This window comes from Pagrus major, chromosome 6 (assembly GCF_040436345.1).
Source record: "Pagrus major chromosome 6, Pma_NU_1.0".
NCBI lineage: Eukaryota > Metazoa > Chordata > Actinopteri > Spariformes > Sparidae > Pagrus > Pagrus major.
This window is the reverse complement of record NC_133220.1, coordinates 22,026,024-22,044,078: the sequence shown is the minus strand read 5'-3', so window position 1 is coordinate 22,044,078 and position 18,055 is coordinate 22,026,024. Positions and strand designations below refer to the sequence as shown.

Sequence of the window (18,055 nt, the reverse complement as noted above, 5' to 3'; positions counted from 1 at the left end):
AGGCAACACATCAGACAGGAGAGTGAATTCAGTGACCACAGCGGGAAGCTCTGGCAACAACAACAATATCAGGTTCTTAGAACACAAAACATTCCACGCACCAGGCACTCCCGGTGGAGTCTTGATGAATTTGCCATTGAAATGCTGAATTATGGCCTCGCACTTCTCTGTGGACTCCATCCTGAAATGCAGTCAAAGTCAAGTTTCATTTTAAGCCATAACTGCTTTTTATTTCAAACACAAATTGTGCTCAAATCATCATCTAATCATGTCAGGGTGCTGCAGTCTGACCTGGCGAATCCCACCCCGCGGCTGGTCCCGTTAGCATCTCGGAGGATACGTGTGGAAATGACCTGGCCAAAGGACTTCAGCATGCTCTCAAGCTCCTGCTCATCCATAGATACTGGCAGGTTGGAGATGTAGAGGTTGGTGGGGTCCTGTTCTTGTTGCTGCGGAGTTAACAGACATGAAAATCAATTCATATACGTTTTTGTTTTATTGCAACTAGGCATACACAATATCGGCAGTATTGACCAATTGAAGCTTTAAATCACTTTCTTTTTGGCCATATGTGAGCAGATTGTAATCTGATGTGACAAATGAGACCTTCCCCATCTCTCTCTGTTGCCTGTAAAAGACTGTGGATGGTTTGTTTAAGTTGTTAACGCTGCTGGACTGTGGATTTCTTTGTGAATGACTTGAGTTTGGTTTTTTCCGCAACAGTCCAAAGGATGTGACTTTATGCACGTTCTCAAGTGCCTCGTCTCAGTGCCTCTCAACACTCCACTAACAGAGAGCTACAGTAGCTCTCTAACGTTATTAAAGAACTACAAACCTACTTCCAGTACAACGCAGAATTTCAACAGAGCCCCTTTAAAATGAAATATCAGCATCAGCTTAAAGTCATTTGCTTGTTTTGCCCAGTGGATTCGTACATTTTGAAAAAGTATTGTATGTATACATCTGCCAGTGGGTCATCCCAATAAGAATGTGCATAGTAATATGTTAAATCCACTACCAGAGAGACTTGATGTTCTCTGTGATTAGGTGGGAAAAAAATATGTCCAAATAAACATGTTTGCATAGTCAAATCCAATATCCTGCATCCCTAATTGCAATACCAATGTGTGTTGGTGCAAAAGTTGCACTCATCTGAAACTTTTGTAAGAATTCTTGGCTACTTCTACACAGCTTTCAGATATCCCACTGGTGGAGGAAATGAGTCCAAAGTACTTCAACTTAAATGTAAAATAAAAAAATAAAAAAAGGCACAAGATTTATTTTCAACACTTTCAAACATGTTTGCAAATGCAAATGAAAAATGTTCTTGTCACTTTCAAGATCTTTTTCACACATCAGAAACCCCTGTGTAGGCAGTCTTTCCATCAACACCTGCCATCACTCTTTGCACATTACTGCTTCATCATATCCATGCAGCATGTCAAGCATCTTTTTGCAATAGGACCCAATACGGATTAAATGTTTTTTTAGCAATTAGTGCCCGATGAAAACACTAAACCCCTGAATAATCTGTCACCCATGCATGTGTCATTGCCTCAACTGACGCTGCCTGCTTTTAAAAAGTCCATATGCACACATAAACACACCGACACACACAAATATGAATTTGTCTGCAAAGACTAAGTCACACATTCTGGAGGAATGTGGTCTAATTAAGAGATCTTGATAGCTGCGAGTCATTTAAAGAGGAGAGTTTATTCACAGAGTTATTTTGCGGGACTAGCTTGAAAATGAAACCTTGTGTGAGTGTGCAGAAGCAGACAGGAAGCCAGGCATGAAGTTAAAGAGTACAGAGAGCAACAGGAGCCTGGCAACCGGGAGGAAAGAGGCAGGGCTAAAAAGAGGGGAAGGGAAAACAAGAGAGTGAAGGAAGAGGATAGAACGGAGGGAGGGAGGGAAAAATGAGAAGAGCTTTAAAGGCTGATATTTTGTACTGACAAGATAGGAAGTAGTGGGAGTCTTGAGTAATTTGGGTAATGAAAGGACGGAAAGAAAAAGAGCAAAGAAGGAAGAGAGGATGAATGAGCGCCTGCTGATTAACAACCTCTTCGCTTTCATCAAAATATATTTTATCTCATGTCCTCTCTTCCAAACATTTATTACTATCTGTTAGAACTGCGCAATGTGGCCATAAAATAATATCACAAAATTTTTCAGCTATGTTATGATACACGATACACATCTTGACAAAATCAAACAAATGACTAAGTGGGTCAAGGCAAGTATTGGAACAAGTAGAACATTATGTCACTTTACTGTGATGCAGCCTTTAAAACCAGGAAGAGGCAACGTTGATATTATATCATGGCATAACATTTTTTTTTTTTTTTTTTCAACGTTGCATGAAAGAAACTGTCAGATGCACGTCAAACAATTCATTGGTTTATCATTTGCACTAGTCTGACCCCTTAAACAGGAGAGGATGGCCAGGATCCAGATGCTAGTAGTACAGTGAGTTTTATGATTCGATAATAATGATTGATGGTGTTTTTTTATGGTATTAAGTGTGTCAATGGCTATCTCAAATGAAGATTACGAGTAGCCTCTGTTCTCAGTCGTGAGCCACCTGGCGAAGGGCTAACCTATTTTCTGTGATTGCCGTCATTCTGGGTGCAACCATTATGTAACACTGTGGCACAGTGCAGACCAGACGAATGTAGTTCAAGGCTTAATTTAGTCTTTTATTTACCTTTTACCTGAGCAAGCACGCACACGATCCCATTTCATAGTCAAACAAATATTCAGCCTGCTGTAGATATGAAAATGCTGTTGGACCAAGCCCAGACACATGTGAATGGGATTTGCTGAGGCGTCAGTGAATTTTTGTGTGCGTGTGTGTCAGGCCCTAGGTGAGCCATGTCTGTTGAGGTGTGTCTCTTTGTGTCTGCCGGATTTGCCTGCGTGTGTGGGGAGCAGCGCGTGCGAGCTGACGTCTGAGTATGAGCAGGGAGGTGCTGGGAAGTAAGAAGGGATCTATTTTTAACCCTGCCATGGTTCCCCTGCCCCTTCGCATGTGGCTCCTCCGGGCCCGCAGCCTGGGGACCTGGGCGGCCCGTTCAGGGACTGAGCGCACTCTGAGGACAGCGAGTGCAAGGTGTGGCTCGTTCTGTTTGTGAACAACACTCTGCAGCAGCCATGGTGAAGGTGCAAACAGGTGAAACTGCACCACAAGACTTTGATATTAAACTGACTTTAGGCTGCTGCTGCTGACCTGAGGTAACCCATTGACTCTGGAGCGGCTGTGTATATTTAGGGTTTTATAGTGGTTATCAACACCTCTGACTGAGCACATGTTGTCTGGGTGAGTCGAGTCTTGGTGTCCAGTTGCACTTGCCGGGTATTGAGATACACAGGATTGTGTGGCACTCTCACAGAGGAGGTGCAGTGAAGTTAGACTCCGGGTTTAGTTGCACCGGACTGGTTCAGGTCAACTGGCAGCATAGATCTGTTACAGTTTTCCAGTGCTGGGCTGAGGGAGACCCTGGTGTTACATTGCAAAATGGGTGTTTGGGTGCAGGACGAGGGGGTGGGGGGGCAGGGACACTGGGGTGGAGTGTATTAAGTGCTGGTGTCAGCCCCAGGCCTGGGCCCAGACGATGGACAATGCCAGCTCATTGTGCCTGCCCCATTGACAGTGGGTGTAGTGGCACCCTCCCCTGGGTTCCCTCAATGGGGAGCCTGAGAGCCGGAGGGATCAGCTTAATGGGCCGACAAGAGTTGCTTTGACTGCAGACACTTGGACAAAGAGCTCAGAACAAGCGCTACAACAGGAGCAGGTTAGCAACATACACAAGCACAGAGACGAGGGCGTGAGGGGGAAGAGAGAGAGAAGGTGACGAGGAGGGAGACGACGAAAGAGGAGACAAAGACGATGAAAGGAAAGGCGATGAGTAATTCTGCTTGAGCAGTTATGCCTCTTGCATCTGTCCATTGCTGGCATAGGTTCAGCCAATGAAGTCTAACAGACGTACGCCTCCCTATAAACCAGAGTTTATCTTGAACCTTTGCCAACAGGACACTTGCTGCCAATCAGTTTACCTTTTTCATGACAGAGAGGGTGAGTGTGTGTGTGTGTGTGTGTGTGTGTGTGTTTGTGGAGAACTCTTGGTGGGCAAAGTTTAACAGGTGGCTCTTTGGAGATCAAGAAAGAAGACGAGACGAGATCATAAGGGGAACAAGACGAGTTAAACCCAGCTGGTGATTGGTGGTTATACAACAGAGATGAACAAGAGTTGGCTGATTTCTTACTTTGGCCATCTGAGCCTGGACCCCACTGGACTTCAGGGCCGTGACAGCTTTCTGTGCTGCTGCTGGACTGTCGAAGTCCACGAAGCCATACCCTGTGAAACACACACAGACGCATTAAAATGGCTGGGATGTTATGAGGGTGGAAGTGCTGCACTTCCCTGCTGAGAGTTTGATAAGAAAATCAATACCACTCTCATATCTTATCTATGGGTTGAATATGAAGCTAGAGCCAGGCGATGGTTAACTTAGCAGACTGGCCTCTACAATATAAACAAATAAGATATAACATGCTAATTTATGAGCTTTGTGTTGATATTTCCTACCTTTTTCGACAGAGACAGGCTAGCTGTTTCCACCTGTTTCCAGATTTTAGGCCAAGCTAAGCTAACCATCTCCCAGCTGTAGCTTCATATTTAGTATACAAGCATGAGAGTGACACCGATCCTCTTGTCTAACTCTCAGCACAAAAACAAAAAAGCGTACTTGCCATAATGTTGAAAATAACAAAAAAATTATAATGAACAACAACGACACAACCCACCTTTACATTTGTTGGTGGTTTTATCCAAGATGGCCTTGGTCGACACAATCTTGCCATACCTGCAGGGACAAAGACAAACACAGAAAACGGCATGAATGACAGACGGGGTGACTGCGGGGCAACGGGAGGAAGCTGCTCCTGCCACGTACATACCGATCCCATCACACTTCCTAAGGCTGCGTGACTGCAGGTGTAAACATGAATACGTAGTCCTTTATTCAGTTGTGTCAATCAGGTGTCACAGAAAACGGTCTGCCTCCACCCTTCTGTCTTTGTCTGCTGGTGGAGGCTGTTACAGTAACTCTGCTCCTTAGCGTTGTTCTCGACAGACAGGAGACAGCACCCCGGGGCCAGAAACAATTTGTTCCAGGCCCGTCTTTACCACACACACACACACACACACACACAAACACACACCTCTCGACTAAATACAGCTCCACTATCGAGTATTTTTGGTTCAAATACGGCTTTAAGGTGTTGTCAGTAGCTAATGTCTGGCTCACAAATAGAAATATTGTCTTTCAAAGGGACTCTCTGTTTGTTTAATCCACACACAGAAGAGTGTATGAAACATAAGCTAGTGTCCTGACCTGTAATGTCACTTGTCAAAAGAAATAATAACAAAGGACAATCAAAGAGGAGAATCAATTAATGCACTGACGCAGTATCATAAAGCATTCACAGTATGAAATTCACCTTTAAAGCAGTGAAAGTGTTATATAAGATGTGGAGACTAATGGAATGCAGCGTTATAAGACGGTGCATCAGCACTACAGTATAATAGACCTGCCCTTGTCTGGTGAATTTAGCCAGTGAGGGAGGCTGGTGTTCGTCTGTTTGGGCGACATGGCGTCTGGGCGGAATGTACACTGTAACCTGATGCTTCACCCCTCCGGTTCGCCTTCCTTCCCACCACGTCCCTCTCCCTCTCTCTGTTTTTCCACCCTCACATTGCAGAGTGCCGCTGGGTCCTACGCTCCCACCTAGTTGCAGTGGACATTTGCCCAAATGACTCAGATCTGACTAGACGGTCATGGCACAGATTACTGACACCAGAGAAGTATTCATGCAAAAATGCTGTGACCTCATCTCCTTCGTGTTTTCAAACAGCACACACATATTAAGGCCATGAATCTTTTTTAGAAAACACAAGCACGGTAGCAGATTCAGATTTGAGTAAGCTTTATATCCAACTGGATGTGTGCATTTATCTCTCACAGTAAAATTCACATTATGTTGCTAAAATGCATGCAGCAGCCACTGATCTTGATAATTGTTAGCTATGACATGAAGAATAGAGACATTATGAGGGAAGCTTCCTCACTGCAGACATTAATGATTCATCATCCATTGCCAAATAGCCAGATGACCTTTGCATAGGCTATGTTTATAGTTTCTTACTGTCATCTAGCAGCTGCAAAGTGGTCATTAGGCATTAATATATATATATATATATATCTAGAGAAGCTTGATATCATTTAACCCATTCAAGTCCTGCTGAAATGTGACATTTCTTTTAGCTACATCTCTGGGGTTCTCAGAGAACAAATGTGGAGACATTTTCACAGTCAATCTGTTGTTTAACACACTTTCAAAACGGTTTAAAATGTCCAAACATTTGTAGAAAACACACGTGTGGGGCTCAATGGTTTAACCATATGAAGGAAGTTCCTCTGAACTTACATTAGGCATGAATTAAGTGAAACTGACTTGCACAACTGCACTGGTTTCACTCGCTAGAAGTTTCAGGAACAATGTCTTTTCACTGAGATTAAGCTCAGAAAGCACTTTTTGGACGACCCTGTACTACACACACACACATGCAGAACTATGAGACAAATTTTTAAGCCGCTTTCTTCCCTTTTACAGACAGTTCCTTCGAGGCCTATTTCTAAATTTAGTCTGATAGGAAGAAACCTATACAGAGCACAGACAAATGTTTGGTTTCTACAAGCTCAGTATGATTGAAGAATCTTTTTGAAGAATATGTGTATGTGTATTACTGTTTTTTATGTGTCATTACTTATAGTTTATTCTTTCTTATTTTCTTAATCATTCAGTATTTAAACTAGAATGGCACTCAATAGAATGCAAACTACCTCCGCCAAGGCCAAACAGTCCCCTTTTAATTCAATCAAGTCTAACCCAATATCAAATAAAACATACTTCAGTAGTTTTTGTGTAATCCTGCTGACAAACCAACCAACAAACAAACAAATGGACACGGGCAAAAACATAACCACCTTGGTGGAAGAAAGTATCTTTACAAATGGTTTAAAATATGTTGTCAAAACCAAAATTACAGGCATTCTGGCATATATATAATGTCTTGAGTTATATAAAACAATAAGGGCTGCAACAATAGTCGATTCAAACTAAATTCATTGTCATCTACTTTGATGATAAAGCAGAATTGTCAATCATTTTCTGGTTCCAGCTTCTTAAATGTGAGGATTTGCTGCTTTTCTTTGTCATTCATGATGGTAAATGAAGAGTCTTTGGGTTTGGGACTGTTGAGCAAAAGAAGCAATTTGAAGACGTCACTTCGAGCTCTGGGAAACTGGGATTTTTCGTAATATTTTGGCACGTACAAAGACTAAATGATGAATGAATGAATTGTTAAAATAATCAGCAGATTAATCGATAACGAGAATAATCATTAGCTGCGGCCCTCGACACAACAGTAAAAATGTCATATCACCGTAAACTAAACGAATTATGATTTGTCTCTGTTGGTAATGGTGACAGTCACACTGGCTCTGATTCTCGTGACTCAAAAAGTCTATTTGAACACTGAGTTTTCATTGGAAGCATGACAAAGAAAAACAAAAGCTGTGTTTCATGTTTTTACCTCACAGAGATGCTAGCAGAGTTCAAAGGTCTGAAGGCAGTGACTGTGTGACCCTGTGCTTACCTCCAGCCCCTCTGCAGCAGAGCAGCAGCCCACCGCACTGTGGAGGCCACAGGGACTTAAAAGACAGCGCTGACCCATATATGTCTGACATTCTTTCCCAGCAGGCCATGCTACTCTTTTCCCTCTCATTTAAGTTTCCCCTTCAAGTGCAGCCCTCCCACCCACCCCTAAACCTCCGTCCTCTCTCCACCGCCCCACAATGACTTCTCTGTCCATCCCCTGCTTTTACTGCCGACTCCCTGTGTTTCACATACCAACCGCAGATTTCAGATTTTCTTTGATTGTCCTGTGTGTGTGTTTGTGTGTGTGTGTGTGTGTGTGTGTGTGTGTGTGTGTATGTGTGTGTGTGTGTGTGTGTGTGTGTGCAGTGTACCCGCACTCAAATATTAACACGATTATCAGATACGAGCCGTGTAAATTTGCTCTGTGGATTAGGGAGGCTGCAGGGTCAGAGTGGATAAAATGGAGAATGAAATGCACATATTACTGAGGGAGAGGCTGTGTGTTAGTATTAGCAAGTCTGGTTTTATTAGTTATGGCCAGTGCTTGTTCAGGGAGGCGTGTTGTTACTGTGAATGACCCGTGGAAATGACGTATGCATGACTAAAGTTCACAAATCGCATCTGTGACATCAGCACAGCCCTGACCTGCAGCAGCCAAAACCAGTTTGGGTGCTTTTTTTTAACTGGGTTATATCTGTGTATGTATGTGTGTGTGTCTGTGTGTGTGTAACGCCAACATGTAACAGAGGCTCGGCTGTTTGACTAGGGGTGTTTAAGTCTTAGTTCGCGGCTGTTGAGCCAATTCAGCCACACAAAAAGTGGGAGGTTAGATCAGGACATGAGGAGGCAACAGGCTGTACCCTTCTCTGGCCCCTTCTCTCCTCCTTTTCCCCCCGTTTGTTCCTTCTTAAGCCTACTTCCCTCTAAGGCTCGACCATTTGCCTGACAATTTTTTGTGTTCCTGTGATTGTCAGGATTTGATCAAACTGACCTTAGTTGTGGTAATTCGGCACCCTTATTCACAAACCACTTTTCCTTCCTTCCTGCCTTTTTCTGAACATCAAATTATGGCCTTAAACAATTTAATTTCATGTGTCCAACAGATGAAGAGCATCGTTCCAGACAGAGCAGATGTTATCTGGACTCTTTCTTCAATGTAGCATCAAAGATAACCATCTAAAGAAAACATGTTCCAGTTAAGGTGGACTGGAATGTACTGCCAGCTACAGTCAGACTGTAGTCTGATTGAATAATAACTTACAGTGAGCAATATTTTACCTTTGGCCTATATACCTGCATAACTTACATATTATTAAAATGTTGTTACATTATTCTTTGGAGTTTGTAGTCAACTGTTTCGGAGCTTGTTTTTAACTAACTGATTACAGGAATAGTTGGACGTTTTGGAAAATATGCAGCCAAGACTTGATTAGCTTAGTTTAGTTTAACTTAAAGAATGGAAGCAGGGACAACTGTTGGCCCGGTGCTCGCTTTAATGCAAAAATTCTGCCTTCTGCCACCTCTGATGTAGTTCATCAACATATTGAGTTTGCAACTGTACTGTAACACAAACATAATTTGTAGTTTTATGTTGTCTAATGACACCCAGGAGCTGTTTGGAGTTTGTCAAGAAATTGTTAGAGCAAGTAAAACTTCAATAAATCATGTCCATTTTACGTTTCTGTGTCAGGGTGTCCGTTATCCAGTAATTACTTCAACTCTGACATATTTAATAGAATAAAATAGGCTAAAATCAAATTTCCACACACCCTTCTATTTTAAAAATAGAAAAACTGACAACTGGTGGTTGAGTTGCATTGCGGAGACTGTCATTTTCAGCTGTAACTGTGACGTTTGAAGTTATATAGTTAAACAGGCTGGTCTGACCTATCTGAAGTTCTGTGCTTATTTCACTGATATCCACACAACAGCGATGTCTCAGATTTACTGCTAATTTGGGTAAAGTCAAGCTGTCATTTTCTGTAGTCTGTGGCCCAACAGGTAAATCAGTTCTCCAACCTAACGTTTGTTAAAGCATCATACATGCATTTTAGATGAAATAGATGTATACACTTTGAAATAACATTATGAAAAAAGACTATTAAATTGTATGTGTGCCAGTGCGTGAGGCAGGGATTTTCCTAGCCAGTAGCGATTATGAACAAACATCGTGACTGGCTCTGTAGGCTAGCCTATGTGACGAATGAAGCAAATTTTTCAGATTCAATGGGATAACCTGCCTTATCAGTAAAACAGCAAACAGAGATGAGTCACAGAGATCAGATATGGCCAAACAAACAAACCGTAACAAGTATTTTCTGATACCAAGCAGGTCTAATGACAATGACAACGATGACTCTGAGATACAGTCTACAGTCACGGATGCAGCTGATGCTGTGGAAAAGAAATGATTGTGTCATTCTTTATATAACCTGCCGATCAATTGTTCCAAAAACACAGATAATATTTCTCCGGAATTTCTCCCATTTGTCCGGGACATTGAAATCTTCCAGGACATTTGGACCAGCACCAATTTCTTTCTAATGAAAACCCTGTTCTGTATGTGAACAGATTAAACAAACAAGACAGAACATGATATCCATTTCGTTATCTGACTCTCTGCAAGAAAGCGAACAGGCATATTTCTGAAAAAAAAGGCACACTATTCCTTTAAAAAAGAGACTCATGAAGTGCCATTATTGAGAGGCAATCAGAATAATAAAACATGTCTGTTGAAAAAAAAGTTTGTAAATCACTCACGGCTGGCAGAGCTTGACCAGGTCTTGATCCGTGGTCCCCGGATGGAGGCCGCGGATGTACAGGTTAGTTTTACTCAGCTGTTCCCCGCCCCCGCTGCTGTTGCTACTACTGTTTGTGTTGGGACTGGGGGGCGCCATCTGATGGCCGGAGGACACATAGGCCTGCTGGGATAAAAAAGAAACGTCAACATTAGCTAACTGTGTAACAGAGCTGCAACAATAAGTCTATTCATCGATAAGTCGAACGAAAGACAATTAACTCATTTCTAGTTTATAGTTGTCGTTTTTTGAGCAAAAATGTCAACTATTTTCTGGTTCCAGCTGCTTAAATGTAAGAATTAACTGTTTTTCTTTGCCATTTATGTAAATAAATTAATAATACGTATAAATCTAAGTAAATAAAGAGTCTTTGGGTTTTGGACTGTTGGTTGAACAAAAGAAGTTATTTGAGGACGTCACTTTGGGATCTGGGAAATCGTGCTAAGCATTTTTCACAATTTCTTTTTGCATATTATAGACTAACTGATTAATCATGACAACAATCAGCAGTTGCAGCATTTACACACAACAGAAGAACACAACATTGCCCAAATGCTTAATATTTTCAAACACCCGAAAAACACTGGACAGGAACACTGATTTTAGTGATCATTCAAAGTGTGAAAAACTCAAAGGAGATGTTGAGAGTAATCCTGCAGGAGACAGATGATTATGTGGGAGCTGCGAAAAATGATATCTTACAGGCCTCATGTCAACACTCAACAATACTGCTTTCTGAGGGGAATGCGGGGCCTCTTGGCTGCCTTGTCCATATAGGGAAAAGGGGCCTCTTATGCTTTCTCCATGTTGGGTAACTTACTTTTTTACTTTTGGAACCACAAAAAAATCATGTGGTGCGTTTCAAAACCAAAGCTCTGAAGATCTAAAGTTTACATTTAGTCAGTGTGATGATGCAGAATTAAATAATCAAACCATATTTACCATCTATACTCTAGCTCTTCCTCTCTTTACACACTTGCTTAAAAATGCAGATATTTCTAAATGAATCACGCAAGCTTGCATTTCAATCCGTCCTGAAGCCTCAGGTTCAACACGGTCCTTGAGACACACTTTTCTCTAAAGCGGCATCTAGGGTTAACAGTTAACAAGATCCCGAGTAGCATGAGGCGAAAGCTGGGTTCAGCTCAGTCCACATTACAGACAAAGTCCATTTATCAAAACAAAGCAGAAACAGGGAGAATTCAAAGAATGAGTAACAACAGCACAGCAGGAGCTCATTACTGCATCACAATACATGGTAACATACTCATGTTGTGGCCATGTGCAATGATCTGACGTCCACCTCAACCACAACTCAACTTACTTCTCTGTTCTCATGTTGGCTTGTTTCATTTCATTAATCTTTGCCGGTGAGCACTAGTCATAAACTTCAGCAGTCAACTCGTTGATGACTCACCACCGGGAACATGAAACACCATTGCACAACAACCAGTGCATCATCTCACTATGGGATTGTGGCCCTCCCTGGAGAAATCAAACAAAAGATTGTGTAACCATCCAGTGGAATATTTTTATTGGGATAAATGCGGTTTCATTATCACTTTGCCTGTCAAGAACAAAAAAAAATAGACATCTCTCTTTCTAGGAATAGATCTCCTGGCTGGTTTCCAAAAAAGACTCAGGCAATAAATAGCAACACTCAAGTGCCGACCAGGCCCTCCAGAACGGGCAAATGTTGTGCCTGTTTGCTGTAAAATAAATGACTTATATCACATCTCACAGCCAAATGTTTTAATTCAGTGTTGCGTGTGAAGGAGTAAGAACAGATACGCTTTCTGCCGGAGCTCAGAGCCGTGTAGTGGGGGAGTCTCATTTTTGAGAGGTGACAAGAGGACAATGGGTTAATTCGAGGAGAGTGGAGAGGGTCACTGATCAGACTGGTGGTGTTTAGGAAAAGCCCAGCAGGAAGCAACGGTCACACCAGGACCACCAGCAACATCGACCAATCCCGCTAATTAGGCACCATCCATAAGGCATGGAGCCCCTCTCAGACAGCCCCTCTGACCTCTGTTTTGCCAGCAGCACGGCAGCCGCTTCAGCAACGGGCTCAGTTCTCTAAAGATAATCCTGTCTTCCTCTGCCGCTGAGGAAACCTGAAAAGTTTGCTTCATGTTGGGCGAGATGGGGACTTGACCTGCTCAAAGTAAAACAAAGAAAAGAGGCGGGTGTGTTCTTTCTTTTCATCTCGTTCATTCCAGGGATATTTACACAGTCCACGAGTCAAAAGGCGTAAGAGGCAGGAAGTACACACACAGGCCTGAAATTCAAGACATTTCCAGTTACGCTCATGGTCATGTATAGCAAAATTTAAGTATTATTAATTCTTATTTAATATTATAAGTATGTATATTATATTAGGTATTTTTGTCTTTATTTGCTAAAAATCAAATCCGCTATCTTTAACGATTAGGCTACTTGGACGACATCAAGTTCACGTTGTTGTTCTTGCTTTAAATGAGAAAAAATCCAGATGGAAATTTTGCAGCCTTAAAAAAATCTTCATCTTTACGACTGTCAGTATTCTATAACAAGTTTCTTCAAGACAGTGTTTGTTGCACAGCTGCATTACATTATAAATGTTTCTTTTACTATCTCAATACCCTGTGTAAAACTGAATAACAAACAAAACACCATTTATTTTTAAAAAACATTCGTTCTTTTATCATTATCCGAGCCATTCAAAAACAAACAAATGCAGCACGAGCCTGAATGTACAGTCGAGGTTTACTCATCTCGTTACGGTGTAGTTCATGATGAATACCTTTTTTGGTTGCAGCTAATTTGTGAATGAAAGAACCCGACAGCAGAGACGTATAATCTCATTCACAGTCTTAAACAGAGTGCCACGTCCCAAATCAAGCTCCAGACCGCAAATCATTGCAACAAAACCCCTTAAATCACCAGTACAACTACAACAACACACAGGCACATACACAGGTAATGTGTACACCAACATAGCATGCTTGATTGTAAAACTCTAAAAGAGCTGCATGAGATCTTTAATTATTTTGGACCCTTATTATGGAAACTTTACCGCTACTTCTCATTTCTTAGAAATTGCAGAAGAAATGCTCAGATATGTACATAACACTTACTCTCACATAAAATTGTAGGTGCCTTCATTACACTGGACGAGTACAAAACGACTTTCAACTTTTAAGCTTTAGATTCAAATTCTATATGGTTCAGTTTGTGCTCGCTCTGTCCACTGTCCACAAATTAAGTTATCACAGGTGACGATTTGTAACCTACTGCCAAAGAAGTGGGTCGCAGCAGAATATAAAATACTAATATAATCATCACAAACTGAACTCATCAAATTTCAAGGCTAATTCAATGTAATTTTACACTTGATCTGCATGTTTGCTGAAGAAGATTTTTACTGAAACACCACTTTCTGCCATTTTCTTTTTTAGATTAGTTGATCAGCAGATGCTGAAACAGCAACAAGAGCTTAGAAGTAAATAAATCATGTGTCCAATCATAGATTGCTAGAACCTCTGGGAAAATTGTGGACCCAAGGTGATGTCTTCAAGTTGTGTGTTTGGTCTGAACAACAGTCCAAAACCCAAAGAGATTCAAGTTACAGTGGCATAAAGATAGTCAACGAAACAGTGGCTCTGATAAATGCTCTAGACAACTTTTAGAAGTAATAAAACCTGAGCAGTTCCATTAATTGTATGTTCTAATGACAGTTAATTAAGGACTTTCTAATCTTGATAAATAGTACAAGCATTACAGTCAGGTTTTTCCTACCACTGATGTGACCCTCAGGGCAATTGAAACTTGATCCTCAGAAAGTTATAAATGGGTTTTTGATGAGACTTCAGGACAACACACACAAAGCTCCCAACAGAAACAGTTTCATGCTTAAATGTTATAAATTAAATCACTGCTAATCAATCTGGGCTGTCTGAGCAGTCTTGCACAATTCTGACGACTTGTGAAATTCGGGTAGAAACAACTTCTGTGTGGCATTTGTCCTCCTTTGCTGAACAGCTTCAAATTCATAACAAAAGGCTCAAAAATATCTCAGGATATTTTTAGAACCAAACTAAAGATAAAAATCGAGAACATCCTATAAATAAAACCATTTCCTCCACCTTGATGTAAACTTACATCGATAGTCTGAAGCGGTCAGGAAGTGTCTCTCTCAAATACTGCACGTTGTTGACGGACTTTCATCTCTCAAAACATAAAAAATTTACATTTTTATTTTATGTTGAGATTAAAATAATCATAAGACCACTTTACACACTGGCTATTGTATCTCTTTGCTTCTATGCAGATGTCGAGCGCTCTTTTTAGTGTCCCTCCGCCGCTGTTTTTATCTCTGTCTCTGCCTGTGGGGCTTCTCCAGTCGACCCCAGTTTGACCCACAGAATTCCACGGATTTCCTGGCTGTTGGGGGTCCGCCCGCCTTGCCGTGACTTTCCTGCCTGCCTGATCCCCACCAGAGCGCCTGTCTTCTCCTCAGGCAGGAAAGAGACATGACTGTCTGACTGACTTACATGCTAACACACAGATTTATAGCCTGGCTGAATGAGGACGTAGCTTCCAGCTTGTATAGAGTTACGCTGCTGAGATGCCGCTTTGCACCAGCTCCACTTCGGGACCAACAAGGACAATAAGTCACATGGGAAGAGATCTTCTGTTTACTCACTGCACTTCTGAGGCATCAAAAAACATCTTGGAGGATATTTGATTCCAAATTATTTCCTGTTTGCCAACGTGAAGCTGCAACGATAAGTCAATTTATGGATTAGAGAATTAAAAGAAAACTAAATGCCAATTATTTTGTTAATAGATTAATCGTTTTAGTAAACATTTGATGGTTCTAGCTTCTGAAATGTGAGGATTTGTTGCAATTGTTGGTCATTTATGATAGTAAATTAAGAGTCTTTGGGTTGTGGATTGTTGGTTGGACAAAAGAAGCAACCCGAAGACAAAATTTTGGTCATTTTTCACATTTCATTGATATTTTTTAGACTACGCAATTAATCGATTCATTGTTACAATAATCTGCAGATTAAGTTGCCATACTATACCAAACAAATTCTCTGTCTCATCAACAAGGCCACACAGAGAAAGTGAAAGTAACCTTGATGAGAATATCAGATATCTATGGAAAAATGTAAATTAGTCTTTATATATCAGTCGAGGGTTAGGTGAGGACTGTGTTTCGTAAAGCGGTAACTGCAGTATTGTGGCATGCAGGAAATCCTCTGTGTCTGCTCCTGATCTTATCACACGGCCATTTGAACGAAGAGCTCTGCATTCCAACCAAGTGACAGCGACATCAAACTCACGTCCAGACTCGTACCTGAACCCTCCTTCCTCTCTGTCTCTAACCCTCCTCCTTCCTCTGTCTACTCATACGCCCCTATTAATCTCCAAACCGTCTCCCTCTTAATGTTGTCGATCACAGCTTGACGCAAACGCGCATACATGCACGGCTTTCAAGCCGGGTCAGGTGGCTGGAGCTGGGGGAGCTTGGAAACAGATACCTGCAAACACTGGCCCTCAGCTCAGCCAGAGATCTAACAAAATGTGAGGCACACCGAGTGTCTGGCATCACTGCAGCACTTGGCGTCGTATTTCTGACAGCTGTGCTTTCTCCAAGGACTCTGTCTCCCACTCTACCTGTTCACCTTGGCTGCTTCATGCGCTTGGCACTGAGGTTGGGGAGCAATCCAAAACATCTGACACATTAAACAAAGAGATAGATAAACATATACCTGGCGGAGGGCCAGAAGGACAAAGGTGGCTGTACAGGAGAGTTCAGTGAGGATAGACTCACTGCAGCAGAACACACAAAAGTAACCCAGTTCACAGCAATAACTGGTGAATGTAATGTGTTGTTGAGTTGTTGAAAATATGCATTTAAAAGCTAATTTGACATGATTCAGTGTTTTCCAGTATAAAATAAAATAATATTTCTGAGTTTGTATTATAACCTCATTAATGTTGTAAATATTAAAAAGCTGAGTTTGAATTTCTACTCCAAAACGGCATGGTGCCCCTCTGAAATACATACATATTGTATGCGTTTGGATTGATTCTCTACCTCCCAGACATTGGTTTAGTTTCAGTTCATGTCAGTGTGAAAATGCACTTGCACAGGCTTGAATTCGACAGACCTTTGCCTCAGTAATAAATCTTATTGAACATTTAGTTTTTCTGGTCAGAGTTACACAGTTGCTGCAGGGTAAAACAGACACAATGAGGAGTTGTTTGGAAAAATCCCCTTGCTGATGCAATTGAAGGCCACTTGAGCCTGGCATCTGACATGACTGATGACTTCTGAGATGAGACAGTGGCTCACTAAAATTACATATTTATGGAAACATATATTGGTAATACTGTATTTAAACAACATGGTCAGACAAAAAACGGGATATATATTGCCAGTTATTGTGCCACCACTCATTTAAATTCACTTAATTTCCTTATGATGATCCTGGGTTTTTAATCAGGTGAAATTGAATGCCACTTATTTTTGAAAGTTGCTATAAATAACAACTGTTACACCACAAATAAAGACAAAAATAAAACAGAAACTAAGAAGTGGCATAGGACCACTGTTTGGTGAAATTGAAATTGTATTAGAGATTTATGGCAGGGACATCATATTGGTGCATAACAGTGACATCACATGTGGGTGACTGCTGATTAACTATAACTCCACATCTGTATTCACTGTCACTGCATTATTTGTGTGTTCCTGACAGGTTTTCCACACATTCACGCACAGGTCAACAATGTTTTGGCTAAAATTATCTTCACAACTGATAGTCGAAGTTATTTTTCTTTCTCACACATAAAAGGATTTATTAATAAATGCAATGTCACTGCTGTTCGCTTGTGCTGTTAAAATGCTCTTACCTCCGGTGTTCAGAGGAGAGTGAGAAATTACTGCATGCTCCAAACAAACCCTTGTGATTGGACATTTTAGCAGAGTAATATTTGATTAATCAAAGCAGGCAAACTAAACACAAATTGTCCATGTTGTACCCAATCGCATTTTACAAACTGTGGAGGTCAACTGTTATAGTTATTATATGAATCCATTATTTTATGTAGTCATGATCTGGGGTAATCTGAAATTACTCAGGTTTTTATCTATTATTCACTTTTAAGGGAGCTTTTTATTGTAACATACTGTATATCATAACATACAGCTATTATATACTTTATATAAATAATCTATAATAAACATAACATATAATTATTGTGATAAATATTTCTGGATTGTTGTTGTTGTTGTTGTTTGGTTGGCCAGTTGCAAACAAAATCCAAATTAAGGTTAATAAGCCACATGATGAAACTGCTTTACCAACCAGACTGTTGTTGAATGCGCCTGTTGATTCAAAGATCAAAGTGTGTGTGGCATTTTTTTTTTACGACTCTATGTCACAGGGCCAAAATCTTTCTTTCCTGAATGTCTTTTTTGTTTGTATGTGTGAGCTTTTTAACAAACGTCTGTTGTTTGGAAAAAAGGTTTGAAATT

General features: G+C 41.0%; 1 protein-coding gene across 2 annotated transcripts in view; it reads right to left on the bottom strand.

The window, feature by feature from the left end:
- Nucleotides 1–18,055, bottom strand: part of LOC140997794 (RNA-binding motif, single-stranded-interacting protein 2-like) — a 32,451-nt gene that overhangs the window by 9,984 nt on the left and 4,412 nt on the right. The window contains exons 2-6 of one of the 2 annotated variants that reach the window (XM_073467826.1): nt 10,487–10,650; nt 4,811–4,869; nt 4,270–4,361; nt 292–449; nt 102–181 (exon numbers count right to left, since the gene is read on the bottom strand). In XM_073467826.1, the coding sequence (XP_073323927.1) occupies nt 102–181; nt 292–449; nt 4,270–4,361; nt 4,811–4,869; nt 10,487–10,650 (553 nt within the window). The remainder of the gene's footprint in view (nt 1–101; nt 182–291; nt 450–4,269; nt 4,362–4,810; nt 4,870–10,486; nt 10,651–18,055) is intronic. The other variant, XM_073467827.1, reaches the window with a different exon arrangement.